This window comes from Diprion similis, chromosome 6 (genome assembly GCF_021155765.1).
Source record: "Diprion similis isolate iyDipSimi1 chromosome 6, iyDipSimi1.1, whole genome shotgun sequence".
Classification (NCBI taxonomy): Eukaryota; Metazoa; Arthropoda; class Insecta; order Hymenoptera; family Diprionidae; genus Diprion; species Diprion similis.
Genome location: NC_060110.1, coordinates 18756031 through 18773964, shown reverse-complemented (window position 1 = coordinate 18773964; position 17934 = coordinate 18756031). Strand labels below are relative to the sequence as shown.

The following is a 17934-nucleotide window of genomic DNA, read 5'->3' as shown; positions in this document are numbered from 1 at the left end:
CAGTTTTCAAATATGATCAAAATTCTGGATGCCGCAATTTTCTCAGTACATACCTACAAAGTTTGATGTTTGTAAAAATTTGATATTTTCGGATACGGTGATGTGATTTTTATTACTTTCAAAGACATCATCAGACAGTTAGTACCTAATGGTTGCATGATCCAATTTTCGAAAAAAAAAATTTACGAAATGCTCACGGACGTATCTAAAAATTTAGAAGTGATGTGCAACAATTTTTGTGTTTGTATAAAAATAAAATGGTTTCGGACGTATATTTCTTATTAAACGTAACAATGTTAGTCACAAAATTTTCAAAAATCTTCCAAATCGAAAGACGCGAATATTGAAAATACGCGGGGTGAAAAAGATTTTGTCTTCATGTTGCACATGATACTTTGTGTAACAAAGTCTGGTTCACAAGTTGTTTATTGTGGTGTTTGAAATCTTTTTTGTACGCGAAACGCAGGTAAAAAAACGTGGTGTAAACTATACATGCGTTACGTAAAAATGCAGTTTAAACATGATTGTTGTACGCAAATTAACGGAGGAGGCATATACCCTGTGAACGAAAACTAATGGATGAAATAATTCAAACCTCCAAGATTCCCGTTTCAAAAGTATCAGCTTTAACACATAATATCAATACATTGCATCTTTTTTCAATGGGAAATGTTTGAAAACTCAAATTGGTCAGTTAGCTTGAATGCACTGGGCGATGAGAATTAGATATTTGAATGAAAAATTCGATTAGTATCGTCAGATAGAATGTCGAAAAATAATTGACACGTATTTTTCCTTTTTTCAATTCAACGTTTATCAAAGATATAGCGAGTCGAATTTCGCGTGACGTCAAAATGTTATACATGTATTACATTGCAGTATATCTATATCTAGTAATATTGTGAGGTCACGCGTCAATTTCAAACTGCTATATCTTTGTTACGGAACGTTAAATCGAAAGAAGAAGAAATACGTGTCAATTATTTTTCGACATTATATCTGACGATACTAATGGAATTTTTCATTCAGTTACCTAATTGTGAAGAATAGAGAGGGATGAGAATAATGAGACGTTAAGTGAAGAAACAGCTAGGTATTGCTACATGTGTAAAGCGATGAAAACATGCCGTAGGTAAGTACCTATAAAAAGTAAACTGCTGGTCAATGCTTTTTGGATTAGGATGAAATTGTTTTCAATGAAAGGGAAGAAATAGTTGACGCATCGATGACAGTAGAGCATTTACTCTAAACTAGATCGCTTCGGTGTAGTATAAATGGATAAGTTTTTTTTTAACGAGGGAGTCATTTTTTGAAAGGATATTTCCAATTCACATTCCTCGTTAACAACGTAATCTGTAAAGAATGATTGCAATGCAGATTTCGATGCGCGTGTAAGAATGCAAGTTTCGGTCCCATGCAGTCTTCAATTCCCCTTCTACCAGTTGAGATTGCGATTGTATTATGTTGTCGGAAAAATTTCCGACGATCAGACATATTCGCGAAGGCAAACTTTACGCGTGGCTCTAAAGTTTGCTAAATTTTCCCATTCTATTGTTCAAGTTCATTATAGTTTTTCCAAGTATCATCTCCACACTTCCAGTGTATAAAATTGAATTGGGATCTTATCGTGACGTAGATTTCTTCAACTATTGTCATTGGACATCAAACGATAATCAAAATCCATTGAACAAAACGGTGCAGCATTCGGTCTGATTACTTTTTGTCAAACAACACCAAAAACACAACGATATCGTATACTGCAGATCACACGGTACATTTCCTGACCTTCGAAAACTAAACATCAATAGAATTGTGAGTTACCCAATGTCATCTGTTACATAAAATACCTCGTGAATGAATATTCATTCGTTGTAAATTGATGTAATTTTGAAAAAAAAAAAAAAAAACATATCACTTCATTAGTAATTGAGGTGTGCGTGAGGCATCGTGTTATGTAATGACAAAGCCATCGTTACTGTATAGTCTGATCTTTCAATTTTCATAGTCGTTAAAACTGATTGCTCCGCTTCAAAGAGCCACGCAATTTTTTCATATTTTTGCTTCAGACCGTTACGAGATGTGGCGAATTGTTACGTTTAAAGAAATTTAATGGTATCTTACAGTGCCCAGTGAAGAAACGGATGATATGGAGCACATTGGCTGCATATTAGAGCTACAATGCAGCATTCTTCATTTAAACTAGTATTACATTCCTCAAATTGTCAACCATTGAAAAGGAGGTGGAGAAAAATGTGTCGGGTTGGAAACTTTTGAAAATCCAATACCTTGGCCTGGTTATATGCAGCACGGTTACTCGCGTTAGCGGCGACTGAATTCCTAAAGCACACAATATAAAACGAGGAGACAGAATAATTAGGTACATAGCTCGACTCCAAAGCTATTGAATGAAGTCATACAAAAACGTGTACTCGTGTTATAAACGTGTCGTCGATTACCGATTTTTGTATAATTTATAAGCATATGCAAGTATAAAATACCTATGTACCATGCGAAAACGAAAGGACGCTATAATTGAGTCTTTATGCATTCAAAGAGAATTTATCTTTTATATGTACCTGAGGAAAAGAAACAGAAAATGGTTCGGTGGTATTTTTTTTTCTTCATGTAAAAAATATAATTGCGGGTGTTGCATTATCAAAAAAAGACAAAAACATGACCTCATTATTTTTCATTTCTCTACTCAAAACGCGTACGAAATTTCTTCGTACAAAGACCTATAATTGTAAGACAGATTCAGATTTTTAGTTATTTCTAGTTTATTGTAGGGAGTAGTCGCAATGTGTCTCAGAATCCTAAGGGAGGGCCTAATTGACAAAATCTTCGAATACCACTTTCCAACTTTCCATCTCACCGACTCTCTCATGAGCCAAAGAACCTGATTAATGCGAAATTAATCTTGTTGCTCGTTAATCTTACGTGCCGTTCTCGAGATCTTCTATCTATTTTCTCACCATGCTGTCGATATAGTTCTCAAATCCTGGAAAGATTCTATCAATCGATAAGGCGCGATAAAGTAATTAAAGTTTACGATAACCGTGGTGGACTACTGAGCATTTAACACAGTGTAATTTACGGTTTATTTCCTCTACGTTGCGTAATTTTTATTGTTGGCATGTGTAGACAAATAATTACCAAAAGATGGGAATTTTCTGAATCTCATATTGTAAGAAATTTTAGCCAGATAATAGACTATCTAAAATCTTATAAATCAGGCTCTTCGACTAACAGTACGGTAATTCTCATATCAAACATAGTAACTATGATTTTCGTATAATTCACCGTCAAATTAGATTGATGTCTATAAATCCAATCACAAGACCAATTGAACATGTATAGAATGTCTGTGAAGGCAAAGATCTATTTTTAAAATATAGTGTCGAATTCTTTACTTCAGCAGTAGTATATTGTCCTTAAAATCGGTTCTTCAGCTTTTCATTGTTCATAATTTTTTTTTTTTCATCTGGCAATTGAATAGATGCCCAGACAACATAAAACGTATTATACATGATACCTCCTTGAAATCCACATACCAATATTTCACTTATATATTCAGTACGTAATTGTTAGCTGAGCATTATAACACGTATTTACATTTTGCGGGTACAAGTACTGAGACAGTAAAAATGTAATTCACTGCTATTCCTGTTATCTTTGATACCTACTTTTGAGTTAGGAAAGTAGACGGCATCTTCTTCAAACGAATGTATTTTGACTTTACAATGGCAAGAATAATATAGTGTAATTAAATAAAAAATTCTCTCCTCAATCATGTAAAACTCTCGAGGATGCGTGTTGATTCTTGCGCAGAAGTATCTCTCCTATAGCTTTTTCCCACCTGTGCGACACGCGGTTCCACGCGGGTACAACGTATAAGTCGAGGATGGTAATCGCATGGAACAAGTAGGGACTCTATTGAAGATTGAGAAGAATCAACGGTGGCATGTACATCTGTAATTTTGAAATGTTTATAGAGTGATTGAAAATTTTCGTTGTACAAGTAATAATCACTTCACATTTCGTCGTCATCTAAATTATTATTTTTCACTCGGTAGATCATGAGAAGCTCGATCACAGTCGGGGTATTAAGTGTTTACGGTGACGCGATGAAACAGTAGGACTGCAAATCGGATAGATTTTCGTTTTAGATCCTCCGCAGCGTCAACCAATTACCGATTTTCATTCACCACCGCTTCTGTGGTAACGATTCGTGAATAGTTACAGGATCTTAATGCAATTTCGGAAAATGTGTACTTTATTGTCTCTGACCAGAGTGCAGTTAACGTGAAATCCTGCAGATCTGTTGTCAGACTATTAATTGACAGTCTTCGGTTGGTCCAGTGGATTCATTTCAACATGCATCAGAATTGCGAAATTGTTGAAGAGCGTGGAACCAACGAAGTACAAAACGGCGGTCTTCATGATGACGAAAAAAACGGTTTAGACCTGACTAGAAACGTTGTAATTCACCGATTGACTGCCAAACATGACGAACGTCCGAATCTCGACAGCAAACATCGAGTTTTGATATTCGTGAAAGGCTTGGATCATCCGTTTTCCGATGGTCCAGCACCCGTTCCTTGCAAAAATAATGTCGCGGGTGCTTCTGACAACAAAAAGAGCCAAATTTCAATACCCGAAGCAGATGAAACCGCCGACAAAGAATATTGCGGAAAAAACTCAACGCGGAGTAACGTCGAGGGTGAGAAAGCGAAACCGTCGAACGGAGCTTCGAGAATTACAAATGCGACTGACGAGGAGAAAGACGTTATCTCCAACGATACACACCACCTTCATACCGAGAAGAAGAACAGTTCTGACGTAAGAAAGTTTGTCGTAGCGCACCTATCGAGTCCCAATCACGAGGGACATCGAAATCATGTTCAAAAGTATCGAACTTCAATTCTTGTGGAAAGCTGCAGACTGCGTCCATCAAACGACGGTTCACCTCTCGACGACTTGGGAGCGGATAAGTTGGACACAAAGTTTTGCTGCTGTAATGGCGGTTTTGTCACCGATGAAAAAATCAGCACGAAAGCATCAAAATCCGCAGATAAACCTGAACGAAAACGCGGGGATAAAAGTATTTACAAAAACGCCGAAGGTTCAGCGGTGAAATTTTCAAACGGAATCTCAAGAATTATCTTAGCCCAGAAAACGAGTTATCCGCAGGTAAGTTCAGCACGGCAAAGCAATCAGCTTACTTCATGATATGTGTAGAATAATACTGAAGGTTTCGTGCAATAAATAAATAAATTCAGTACAACCATAACAACCATAAAAATTGGAAATTTTGGGTTCCTAAAAAATCTACCGTTTTTGGCTGGCAGTTATAACGAGGCGACGTTCAATGGCATTTTCAAGTTACAGAATGAAAAAGCGAAAACGCCAGGTGACGATGTGTCGAGCACGGAAACAAGCATCAATAATAAACATGAGGTGAAGCCTATAGAGTCAGACTTTGAAGACGATTGCGTTTTGTCATTCGCTGACAATTTCTTGGCCACTGTTATCATTGCTCCGATGGTAATTGGTCACTGGAGGGGCTACTGGACCTTGATGGACTTGTATTTTAAAACGTGAGTTATACTTGTACGGTCTATGAAATTTCTACGTCCAAGTGATTTCTGACTGAGTATTAATTTTGAAAGAGTTAATCATTGCTGCATTTTTATGCAGCTGGACAATGAGCCGAAGAATAGTAATTAACAATAAACTTGAGCAAAAATTCTGTACATTTCGCTTTTCACACTCAAAATTTGTTACACTTAATATTACTTCTTACAAAGTAAACGATGTCGAGTTTTCTCAATTATATTTGTAAACATTTCTCAGTTTACCGTGGCAATAGGAATTTGCTAAGATCAAACAGTTGAAGAGGATTCAATGATAAAATTAAATGTTTGAAATACATTTGTAATATGTTATTAATTTTTTTTGTTCGCCTATTCAATCTTACTAAGAAAGTATGATCTGATCCAATTCGCATGCAGTTTTGAAGATTAAGAATACACAGTCGATAAGTTGTAAAGAAATATCCGATGCTCGAATGTGGAACGGGAGAAAATGAATTACTTATAACACGGATTTCTTCAAGGCCAATACCACTTGCAATCGAATGTTGATAATGTCGACTATTATTCAATCGCGCACAGACGGGTGGGTTGATTTGTGATGCGATCGCTGATTGCAGGAAAGCGAGCAGCGAAAGCTCGTTAAAGTGAGTACGACTCGGTATAGGTGAACTGCAAAGAATTCTTGATGTATTTATGAGATGTGTTTATAACTTTTGAGTAATTAACATTAGCTGTGCAAACATCTCGATGGATTGCGAACGGTTTTTGGTCGAGAATTCAAAATGCATTAAATTCAAACTCTGATTCAGGAATTGAGATTGAAAATATTCTAAATCTTTCTATTATCAGATATCGGTCAATTCTGTCAGTTGATTGCCAAAATTCACCAGGTCTATGATGTGTTGGTATGAAAGGTACGATCTTCTCGCAGGTTTCCAGCGTGGGGCAGTATTTTCGTGGGTTCGATGATCCAGACAATTCTCTCGGTTTTCAAGTACCGCTTAGACGATACCTTCGCGAAGGAAATACCCGTGAAAAATGTTTTCACTCGATTGGGATATCGCATTCTGCGAATGGTATATACGTGCATTTTCACCACAGGTTGCATCATGCAATGGCGAGGGGCATGGACTGTTTTCATTGACTTTACTGTCTACGAGTGGTAAGCTGCTTTTGCATTGATAAATTTCATTTTTATTATATTATAATTGGATTTGTTGATCTAGCAAAAGGGAAAGATTTAGTGAGAAATAAAATCCCACTCGATCCTCTGGGTAAAATCTTTCACCGCCAATGATTTATACGATCGTAATTCTCTTGAGGCCTAATTTCGCGTCCCTAATGTTTCTTGATCATGATTTACTGATCGGTTACTTCTCTTCTTAGATTTTACTTTCAACGGTGTGCTGAATTCATCGAATTTTCAATTACCTAATTACAGGGTTATTAATTACAATTAGCATTTGCTGAATGAACGCGATTATTTCAATGCAATTTGTTCGAGAATTTAATCCCTAGCGATATTTCGATGTACGATGTGCTTTAGGGATAAGAAAAAAATCGTTTCATTGATCTTTTTTCTGAAAACTCGAGCATCATCTTTCGTCCTCTTACGAACGTACTTTAAGTGGGATAGTGTGGACTTCTCGTGGGAAATCAATTATGTCACGCGACACGTTATATTAAGTGGCGTTAAACTACGTCTGACAGGCAAATGACACGAGAAAAGGAGACGGGAATTAGAATTGATGGATTGCATTTCTACTGAAGACCATGCTACAAACTGCCAAACAAAATATAAATGCATAATCTACTTTCTTCGGGTTATTTAAATCGTATTTTCATATTGATTCAGGATCACGAATTGCGCCACTGGCATCTGCTTGGTTGTCTTGATGCTGCTGCGTTGCATCCGAGGTCTCTTGAGTTCGCCTTTCACGGTGGGAATCGATAATCGTGAATACACGTTCAAGTTCCCCACGAGATTCAACGTGGTAAGTGGAGCTTTGCAGTCAACGGTCGTCTAATTTTTTCAGAAGGTGTTTCTACTGTTCACCAGAAACCAAATTCTTTTCTGTGTGTAATTCTTGTTTTATAGGCAAGCAGAAATCAGTTGTTATAATCAGTCCTTTTGTTATTCAGGAAGGTGACTGAAATAAAGCCAGAAATAATTTTTTGATGATTCTGGGGTCTTTTTAACTCTGAATAATTCCACGGTTTTTTTAGCCTCTCTATAAGAGTTGATTGTTTCATCGACGGGGCTTTTTAAGCTTGATAAATGCGCGCTTGAGATAAACGTGTCGAGCCAAGGTGAGAAGATTATTGAAACCGAAGCTTGATTGGGGCACAAAAAGATGTTTATTAGCGTCGATGGTTCCACAACAAAGCGCTGGATTTGCTGACAGGAAACGTCACTCAGAAAAATCATGGCTCAAGGTAGCTATTGGCAATTGCAGGCCGCTCGGTGACAACATTTTTTTTTCATATGCTTTTCGCAAATTTTATAACACCCACAAGCTGCAGCTAATCGTACTACTTCAACACACCGATTTCATCCTGCGAGGGGTTGTTTATACGCTGTTTGTCGCTGTGACGTTGCCTTCACGGGAAAACATCTTTCTTCCTCATCGACTAATTTTTTCGATATTATCATTAACAAATAAATGAGGTTCCATTGCATAGAATTCCATGACGAATGATTATTGTAACTGCATGGGTGTGTTTATGAAAAATGCATATGAGGCATTCCAGTCCAAACCAATCTACGTCTGATCCTCGACATCAGTGATTTGTCTCATTCTTAAGTATGACGAAGAGTGCATAAAGTAAATATTTTTCACTGAGTTGTACATGTTTTGGATCACGAGTTTGATTTTTACTGCTGCCAAAAATACGAAAACCCAATTTTCAAATAAATAGCCCTGATTCGTTCGCTTCAAAATATTTTTCGTGAATTCTTTGTTAAAAAGTGAAAATTTTGACACCAAGATGGAAGTGGGCAAGCCTTTACTTTAGAAGCTACAGGTAAAACAAGTAATTCAAAAGAGAGAAAAATCGTATTGAATATAAATTTAAAAAATACAAATTCATATTTAATTCGATTTTTCTTATTTTTTAATCACCTGCTTTGCCTATAGCTTCTAAACCAGAAGCTTGGCCACTTCCATCTTGATCTCAAAATTTTCATTTCTCAATAAAGAATTCATTAGAAAAACTTGAAGCCCATCGATTGGGGCTATCCACTCGAAAATTGGGTGTTCGTATTTTCGAGAGTGGTAAAAATCAGATCCGTGATACAAAAAATCTACAACTCGGTGAAAGATGTTTTTTATGCACACCCTACACCATACTTAAAAATGAAAAAACGGGGTTCGGGGTGGAATGCCCGATATGTATCTAACATAAAATTACATCGCTGGCGTAGGTGAAACCAAATTTTACGACTATATTGGGCAATTTACTTGATGGTTTACACCGACACTTATTATAATCAGGCGAAAGTCCCTCTTTCTATTTACCTCAGACCTCGTTTCTCCCCCCTACGTACACGGTGATAACGTCAACCCTGACGAAATGAAGGAAAAGAATTTACCGACGTATTTCCTACGGATTGATAATTTCTGGATTCGGGCCGCGATCCGGCTGCGCACTTCTTCGGCTTGACGAAACGGATAAAATCGCATCCGCGATGCTAGGCGAGCGTAGGAGGTCCGTGGTCGTGGATATGATGCACACATGCAGCATCACCGTCCGCATGTCGTAGGCACATCGTACTTACGATACGTGCACATCAAATGTGTGCAGGAGGTTGTCGATGTGTGCCACAATGGAGACACGCCGTAGAGCTGGGATGATCATTACACGTGAGAGGCTGGGGAGAAGGAGGGGTCCAGAGTACTTTATGTACGATGTGATAATGCGGTGGTGTTAGTTGTGCCCAACAGTTGATAAAAGATAGCGGTGGCTAGAGCTGGCCAGTACCCACCCGGTATCCGGCTCTGACCTGTCAGTCCGAGCAAACTCAGAGCCGTTTGAAATTCGCGAAACCGCTACACTCGCTCAGAGTTGTTAGATTTTCGCAAAGAGTTCGTTCCAACGGCTCGGAGGTAGCGGGGAACCGTTCCTTACAAAGAAGCGACAAAGTTAAAGCCTTGTAATTTTTCCGCTGCAGCAAAAACAAGACAAGCTCGTGAATTGTACACAATCGCGTAGGACTTGACCAGGTTTCGAAGCGCAAACCTGTGAAAAATTCAGGTCCTCAGAGTTCGTGAAGAACCAAATAAAACGACTTTTCAACATGGTTAACGACGAATTGGATCGTAGAAATTTCACCAAACGGTGAGACAGGGAGAAACGTGCGATGGTTATAAATTATTAGAGATAAGATTGCAGCGGAGGAAAACAGAGAACGAGTCTATTGTAGGTACGGAACGTTTTTCGTACTTGCATAAAATCGCAATTGCATCTGTGAGTCATAGTTGAACCGCTGAAACAGATTTCGCTTCAAGTCAGAGACTTTACCGATATCAAAACGCCTTGGATCTTGATCGTGGATGAAAGTTGAAGAAACGGGATGCAACAGAGAACAGCGTCGGGGATATAAGACTAATAATTAACATCAAGACTGCAAATGTCTCTCCAAGTGCATCCGCGAAGAAAGAGCAAATTCTCCTACCCCCTCCCCAGAGGATAACTGCAACAGTCTTCTTCATAAATTCGAGGAAATCAGCCTCGTCGGTACAGAAGCTGTCTCACAGTCTGGCACATAAAACTTTTCATCTTCTAAAACGATCAAGAAAAAACCCAGGGAGAAAGAAGAAGCCTCGCGGCTTGATTGGATTACAAGTGAACTCCGAAATCCTGGGAACAATGCATGATGACCAGTGAAAGCAGGTCCGGTGCGAGACAAGATTGGACAATGGTCGAGCTTCGGGGTGCGAGCGTGACAGGAGCGTTGGACAACCCTTCGTCGAGAAGCGTCCACTATACGATTTTGGCGGTATTGGATACAGTATTTTCGGGATGCGTCGCGGCGCCGATGGTCGTCGGTTACTGGCGAGGGACCTGGGGCCTGAGTGACTTCTACATATACCCGGAGGACGAGATCCTCAGCTGCATAGCCTCGATCGTCATCGGATTTTCCGGCCTCTTCATATTCAGCGTGTCGCAGAATTGCCTCGACGAGTTTTTTCACCCGGACAAACACCGCCTCTCCTACTACATCGGCTCCCGGCTCTACACGGCTGTGTTCGGCTTCTGCTGCGTGAATGTGTGGCGAGGTGCGTGGCAGGCTCTCGATGCAACGACCGGCCTCATGCCGAGCACCGTCCTCGCCACCACGGGGATAGCCCTGATCGCTCTCGCCCTCTTGCGCGTCATCAGGAACATCGCTGCACCGCCCTTCACCATCTCCGTTGACTCTTGTCCAGGGTACTTCGACGTACCCACCATGTTTCGCGTCGAAGTAAGTCACTCGATTCCACCGCGTCTGGTAGGTGTATCGGAGCTTATAAGCATGTCAGAGTTGAACGAAAGTGTCAATCTCTTGGGGGAAATAACGGAATATCGAAGATAATTTATGCGAAGCGTTATTAGGCTCGAAATTCATGCGGATATCGAACGTGAAAGTTGTCTCTTTGAGAATTAAAAGGACCAGCGTTACGTTATGTGAACTTTGAAGAGTTAGGAAATAGTATATTGTGTTGCTAGTGCGGAATGTAGGCGATTTTAGACGAGAGTGAAGTTTGCAGCGTGAGCCGCCATTCGGCTCGTGTTGTTAACTTCGCACACTCGTATTCGTATGAACGCAGCATCAGCCAAGGCGAAAGTTGTAAACACACGAGTCAGATATCGCCCATTCGCACGTGTGACACACGCTAGTTTTTTCAATACCTGTGGCGAGAGTTTGGTTTGAGAAGCAAAGATTATATGTAATATAGTCATTTTAAAGAAGTAGATCAAGGCATAGGCCCTGTTTTATGAAACCCAACCTAATCGCGCAAATTTCGGATTGAATTCAGCCTTATGACGTCACTGTAGGTGCGCAAAAAAGCCCTAGTGTGTAAAATTGAAAATTTCAGCTGAGCGCATGCGCTAGCGTCTTTTTTCCGCACCGTTCAGAAATAGGGCACTTTACACACGCACCGCAGGCTTAAAAAATCTAACTTACCAATCGTGTGTCGGAAAAACACAGGCTCTTGCAGGTCACGTTTTTGTTATTCTCTGTTTTTGGACCAACAGAAAATCTAAATCAAGAACGTTCAGACTTGCCGAAGTTCATTTTACTGATCGTCAAATATTCATGGCAGTTCGAATATCCATTTTTAGCAGAATTGTATGCTTGCCGTGAGATTCTGTATCCTTGGACGTTAGGGGGCTCACCTGGAAGAAGAAGTCTCTATTGCGCGAATACAGGAAGTTTCGATAAATCTATATTCTTGACTGAGTTCTTCAACTGGAAGCGCTTCAAAATTTCTTGAGATAGGTCGGAAGAACTTTGGGTGAACATTTTTTATGAACTTTGCCTCCTAGTAATTAAACGATAGAAACTTCTCTCCTCATGTGTGGCGGACCCTAACGATTGAAGTAACATCAACGCGACGAACTTCCAAGAAATTTTAGTAAAGAATGGTAATTTGGTCATTTTTATAACGTATAGTATAAGACAGTATCATCGACTACCGATGAATCATATACTAAAATGAGTTTGACAGAAATCTTGAACCCTTATTCGTGCGTTCGGGTACCTTCTGGTAACTACCGAATAATTCAAACGTAATGAAATCTTGTCTATTTTGCATTCTTCAAAGTTTACACGTAATACATTGTTCTTTTCAACTAAAGTTCACTCAAGGGTAAATTCACGTCAAATCAAAAGAAATTTCCATACCCGACACTTTCGGATTCAAGATAAAAAGCTTTTCATACCGTTTTTGGATTATCAAGAGTCAACACCTGTACTATCTACAGCAGAAATAAGCTGCGGCTAACTTAAATGTCGTCCGGTATACAAACGTGTCGAAACTTCGCTGCAAGTGCGATGGAAATTCCCAAAGAAGAGAAGTAAACATTATACTCTGCACGTTGAAGTCGGCGGCAAATTTTCTTCTCTATTTTTTTCAAAGTAAATCCTCGATTTACGTATCGTGCGCACTGGATTGCAATCCGTAAAATCGGCGCGAAGCTTTCCAACTTCGCTTATGCTATTCGAACAGTTTTTGACACGAACGATTTAAAATGGTAAGATTAGCAGCGACGCCAACGCAGATATCGACGTCTGTGCTTTCGCACATGTCGAAGCGCGCGATGCTGCACATGATATTATACATACACAGTTTCCGGCTATGTCCCCCGGTTGTCTGTCACACTCTTGTACGCCCTTTTCTATACACATATCTGCGAACTCGATAGCCAACGTTCGATCGGAGGCGACGCGAGCTGAATGCGTTTGTTTTTCCCTGCGTAAAAGCTCGTGTGCAGCTGGTTATTACACGCCATGCGTTCATTGACTGCTCTGAGGATTGGATTGAACTTGTCCGAAATTATCGCTCCAGTATCATTGGATAATCAATCCCAGTCAGATCTTTGCATAGTATACATAATTACAGATCTGTTTCCAATTTTTAGTCTCACAAGGAGATTAATACAAATTTCTACAAACTTATCCGCCGACTTCAATCAAACGTGTTCGGAAAAGTGTAAAGACACAATTAAGTCTTTCTCGATGATTACTACAAAATCGGAAAGTGACCTGGGCAACGTGGAAATGCGAAAAAGCTTGGCCAGTGGGCAGAACGCGGCCTGGTTCTTAACTGGGGCTAATCACTTGCGCCGCGGCAGCCAATCGAGGTGACGTCGCAGCCACGTGTTGCATCGCAAGTCCGTCTGACCGGCTCTAACAATAAGTAATTCCACGTATTTACGTGCCGCGAAGTCGGATCAGGTACCGCCGTTTTCCACTGACGTGAGGTCGTCGCGATTTTTCGCTGCCGTGACCGATAACGAATGGAGATAAATAATTGGCTGCACCATGTGCTTCTTTTGTGTTACACTACAGATCTTCGTTCATCGGACAGATTACGGTATTTGCAGCGGGGACGGTGATCCGGCAAAACAAATATCATGCAGTTACTTCTCAATTTCTTATATTGCGGCTTATGATCCATGGGATCGACTCTGAAAAACGGTTCTGATTTTAATTGGCCGTCATTTTGAGATTATAGTTCGATGTTTCTTGTACAGTTTACGTTGTTGCCGTTGAATCGTGATTTAAATTTTAGGCTCCAATTTTCTTTACTTATTTATACTGGGTTCTTTGCTTATAATCCCTGCGACATTCATTGCTGCTGAAACAGTTTTAACACAAAATTTGAACCGGAGTTTGAAGAGTATAATAAGCGGTATTTACTGAAAAAAATTACTTTGAAATTGTGATCAGTATAATTGGGTCCGTAATAAACGATTCAATTTTCGAATCAGTCAGTCACGTCCATAGATTTACAAAAAGTTCTCTTGTAAGTTTATGTAGCTGATAATGTTACTCACATAGAACACAAGTAAAAAGCCATCATTATTTGTTTGTACCCACAACTTTCTAACATTCATTAAAAATTTAACGAATCCTGAGTCATTGTAAGATATAGGTACCCAATTGGAGAGATAAATTTTGGATGTTGCAGAACACAAGAGATTGGTCCCTCTACATCTTGGACTGCGCTTTCAGTGTCGGAATTGTAGGGACGCTGGTCGTATTTGTCTGGCGAGGTGTTTGGGCCAGTTTCGACTTGTACCTGTTCCCGGACAACGCTGAATACTCAGCTGTTGGATCTGTAGTAAGTATATACTCGAACCACCCGCTAACTTTTCATTTGGCTTAACTGCGAGCTGAAAGCAATCTTGCACGTCGGGCATTAGAAACGGCCAATAAAACCTACAAATTTTCTCGTTCCTCGAAGATAATTTTAAGAATAAATCAGCCAAAGGGATTGTCTGAATCTCATGTTAGGACAAGTAAGAAATCTATAACAATGTTTTTTGCGTCAATAATAGTGAACATAAATGAAACGATATCCCGACTGTGTGATCGAAATGAATCTTCAATGGGAAAATTTTTGAAAAACATAAAGTAGGATATACAACGATTTAAATGTAATTTTTGCCGAACATCTGTTGCATCGTCACTTTTGCAAACCTATTTTCATCCACTCTGGAGATAACTGCTTGTAAAATTTTCTTTCAGGTGATCTGTGAAGTTCTATTCAGTCTACAAAATAAGCCCAAAACATTATAACTGGATGAAAAACTCTATATTTTAATTATTTTGAATGTTTGAATAGCATAGTTTTTTGTAAGATTGTTGATATCTCGGCTTTTGTTGTTCAAATTTTCTCAGAAAGATTTTCATTACGCACTAAAGGATGTTGTCTCATTCGTGTTAACGACCATTTGCCAAAATAAGATTGCTGGAAATTCTTAAACGGATTTTTATCTTTTCCCAACTTTGGATTCAGATTGTTAATTCATCCGCAAGTGTCAAATTTGAGTGAACAATTTTACAGTGATAATTAAGCAATGCTGAACGTTGAACTATCACTTGCGTTATCACAAAGCTAATCAGTGGTTTTAGCTCTCGCCGTATAGTCTCTAAAAAATGAACATTTTATCTTACAGGATTGCACAATCACGTGTTGATTTTAGTCCGATTAATCGTATGAGTCTTATCTGCGCCTTGTATTGTTTCACTAACCATTCTCAAGCCGACTATCTTACACCCATAAATTTCAATGCACAATTCAGTCAGTCCCGAGTTAACAAATTATGCCAAAAAGGTTTTAACTCCTAAGTACGACGCATTTTGGCACAGATGGATAAATTCACACAATGTACATATCTTGACTCACAATATGAACTCAACAGCGCAAATGAGCTGGATAAGTATGGGCCACGCAACTTCTTGAGTTTATAAGTACCCTCCGGTTTAAATGAGTATAAAAACTATAACCCCTTGTGTTAAAGTGATGTCGTTAAACGTGATGTCGCCACCGCGCGATGAGCATTTCAATGAAATATGTAACCCGAGATCACAATTCGCAATATACATCATCCAGCAATTATTTTACATGCGATTCTTCATAATCCTCTGTCTTCTAACGGTGCGACGTATTTACACTGTTGGCTGACGTGGCCCAAGCCGTTACCACTTACGGCTGACCATATAGCAGATAGCTCACCCTGTCACATACTTGTGGTTTCCAAATCGTTTATATCTGGTTTTGCGTGTTTCTCATGAGTTCAAAAGCTCAGGCTGCGCCTGCATCTGGTTAATGGATTTAAAATTTTTTAAATTATTTTCTACAAATAAAAGTGATAATTGATCGTCAGCGATTAAAAAATGTTTATAGATCATTGTTTGAGCATTTGCGAAGTTTGTTTGATCGAAGGTATTAAATTGATAGCATAAAAACCGCGATTCGAGTGAGTGGAAAAGATTAAAAGGACTTTGAAAATCATTTTCGAGTATAAATTGTATCCAGAATTTTTCATATTTGTACCACTGGAACTTTGATCCGTTAAATTGAGTTTCATATTATACTGCTTAACATTTTTTTAGAAGCTTGACTGAATCAGTGGATGCGACAATTAGAGTTCCATTAAATTTATTCGAAACTTCGGTGTCATTTATGCTCAGCGAATCAATCGGAAAAGTACTTAGAAAGCTGGAATGAAAACATGCGCATGTTTCATAAAGCTTTGAAAGTTCAAGACGTTCGTAAGGTGATAAATGCACTCTTGGACTAGGCCACGCCACAAATGTTTCGATTATATAATTCAATGTTCGCCAATTGCATGATTGTCGTCAGGCACATGTCTGACTAAACTACGTATCGTACTTATGTATATCACTTTAATAGCGCTTGTTTATCACACCACAAACGATGAAATGTATATCAAATCATGTTCAATTCAATTTCTTGAACAGAGTGTGAGCGTAGGTTCAAAGACAAGTCAACGTTCGTTCACTGGCAGTCATAATATATCTACAAGTCAGAGTGCAACCGATTGAACTATTGATATATACTAACCAGAAATTATTAGAGAACAATATGCAGTTCCCGAGGTCTAAAATTAGAGTACCTTCGTCTAACGAGCCTGTCTCGCAAGCTCACCGTTCCGTCGTTGTTACCGGACCTTACATCTCGAGAAAATCTGGTACATCCCGTCAACTTGTCAATTAGCGAAAGCGACACCAAAAGGAAATCCCAACTTTTAACGATAGGCTAACAAGGTCCACCCACGTCACGAACTACAAACCTGGCAATTGGAGTCGCATGACTCCCGACGATTCTTAAAGTTCGTCGACGTAGTTATACGGTTAGGCAAAGCGATGAGATAAGACTGAAAAGATTTGCATTCTCAGAAACAGTCGAACCGTCAATCCGCGTAATCCTGATGTAATAACATGATGACGTAAAATCTTCCGATTCGGTCTGAATATACTTGCCGAGTTGCCACACGACGCGACAAAAGCCTTCCGCAGTGCAGCATAGTTCATACTTAGCAGCGTTTAGCAAGTAGTGATTAAATAATCGAGGTTGACGTTCAAATAGATTAACCAACCGACATAGTGCCTCAAGCACTCCACAATTTAATGACATTAATCCTATGGATGGCTAGATTGAACTTGCTCCACTGTACTTGACCACGGTTTCGGCTCGTGGAAGAGATTCGCCAGCTTCCTCGAAGCTTGCTGAATCTCCGGAATCGCATGATTTTGTAGGACAAACATTTTCTCTTGGTCTATTTTCAAAAACCAAAAATTAGCATGTCAGTGCCGATTATTACACGCGTTAATTGTAACACGTTCCACGTGTGTTTCAGGTGATCGGCTACACTTTTGTAGTGATTACATTTTCCCTGCAGCCGATAATGTGTTGCGTCTGCGACCGACTCAAAGGACTTCCTCGACTTATAGCCGCCGACATATTCATGCTGCTCAGTTTCGTGGCGACAGTAAACGTATGGCGAGGAGTATGGAATGTCTTGGACCTCTGGTTCCTTCCCGAAGATCCCGAACTTTCCTGCTGGATAACGCACCTCGGCTGCTTTGTATTCCTGGTTCTCCTTAACTGCAGCAACTCCATTCTCGTACGGGGTGTTTACATAGACGGATATGAAGACGGCGGACAGTGCGTCGTATTCCCGTGCCATTACCTCAGGCTCTTCTTTAAGGTCAGCTCACGTATGATACAACAATTTATTCGAATAACGGATGAGACATCGACTCGGTTAACACGAATTTCAAGTCGCATTCAGTCGTTGGTTAGTTACGCATGTCTCGTTT

At 39.5% G+C, this 17934-nt stretch overlaps 2 protein-coding genes across 3 annotated transcripts in view; one reads left to right on the top strand and one right to left on the bottom strand.

Moving 5' to 3' along the window:
- The first annotated feature begins 4357 nt into the window (after positions 1–4357).
- Positions 4358–17934, top strand: part of LOC124407693 — a 14684-nt gene continuing 1107 nt past the window's right edge. Inside the window, exons 1-6 of one of the 2 annotated variants that reach the window (XM_046884108.1) lie at positions 4358–5190; positions 5389–5597; positions 6526–6756; positions 7450–7588; positions 14273–14425; positions 17472–17822. In XM_046884108.1, the coding sequence (XP_046740064.1) occupies positions 4375–5190; positions 5389–5597; positions 6526–6756; positions 7450–7588; positions 14273–14425; positions 17472–17822 (1899 nt within the window). In that variant the 5' untranslated portion in view covers positions 4358–4374. Of the gene's footprint in view, positions 5191–5382; positions 5598–6525; positions 6757–7449; positions 7589–14272; positions 14426–17471; positions 17823–17934 lie in introns of both variants that reach the window. The other variant, XM_046884107.1, reaches the window with a different exon arrangement.
- The window catches only part of LOC124407689 (rab3 GTPase-activating protein non-catalytic subunit), a 23889-nt gene continuing 16317 nt past the window's right edge, over positions 10363–17934 (bottom strand). The window contains exon 21 of the transcript XR_006929340.1: positions 10363–10373. The gene's annotated coding sequence lies outside the window, so the exon portion shown is untranslated. The remainder of the gene's footprint in view (positions 10374–17934) is intronic.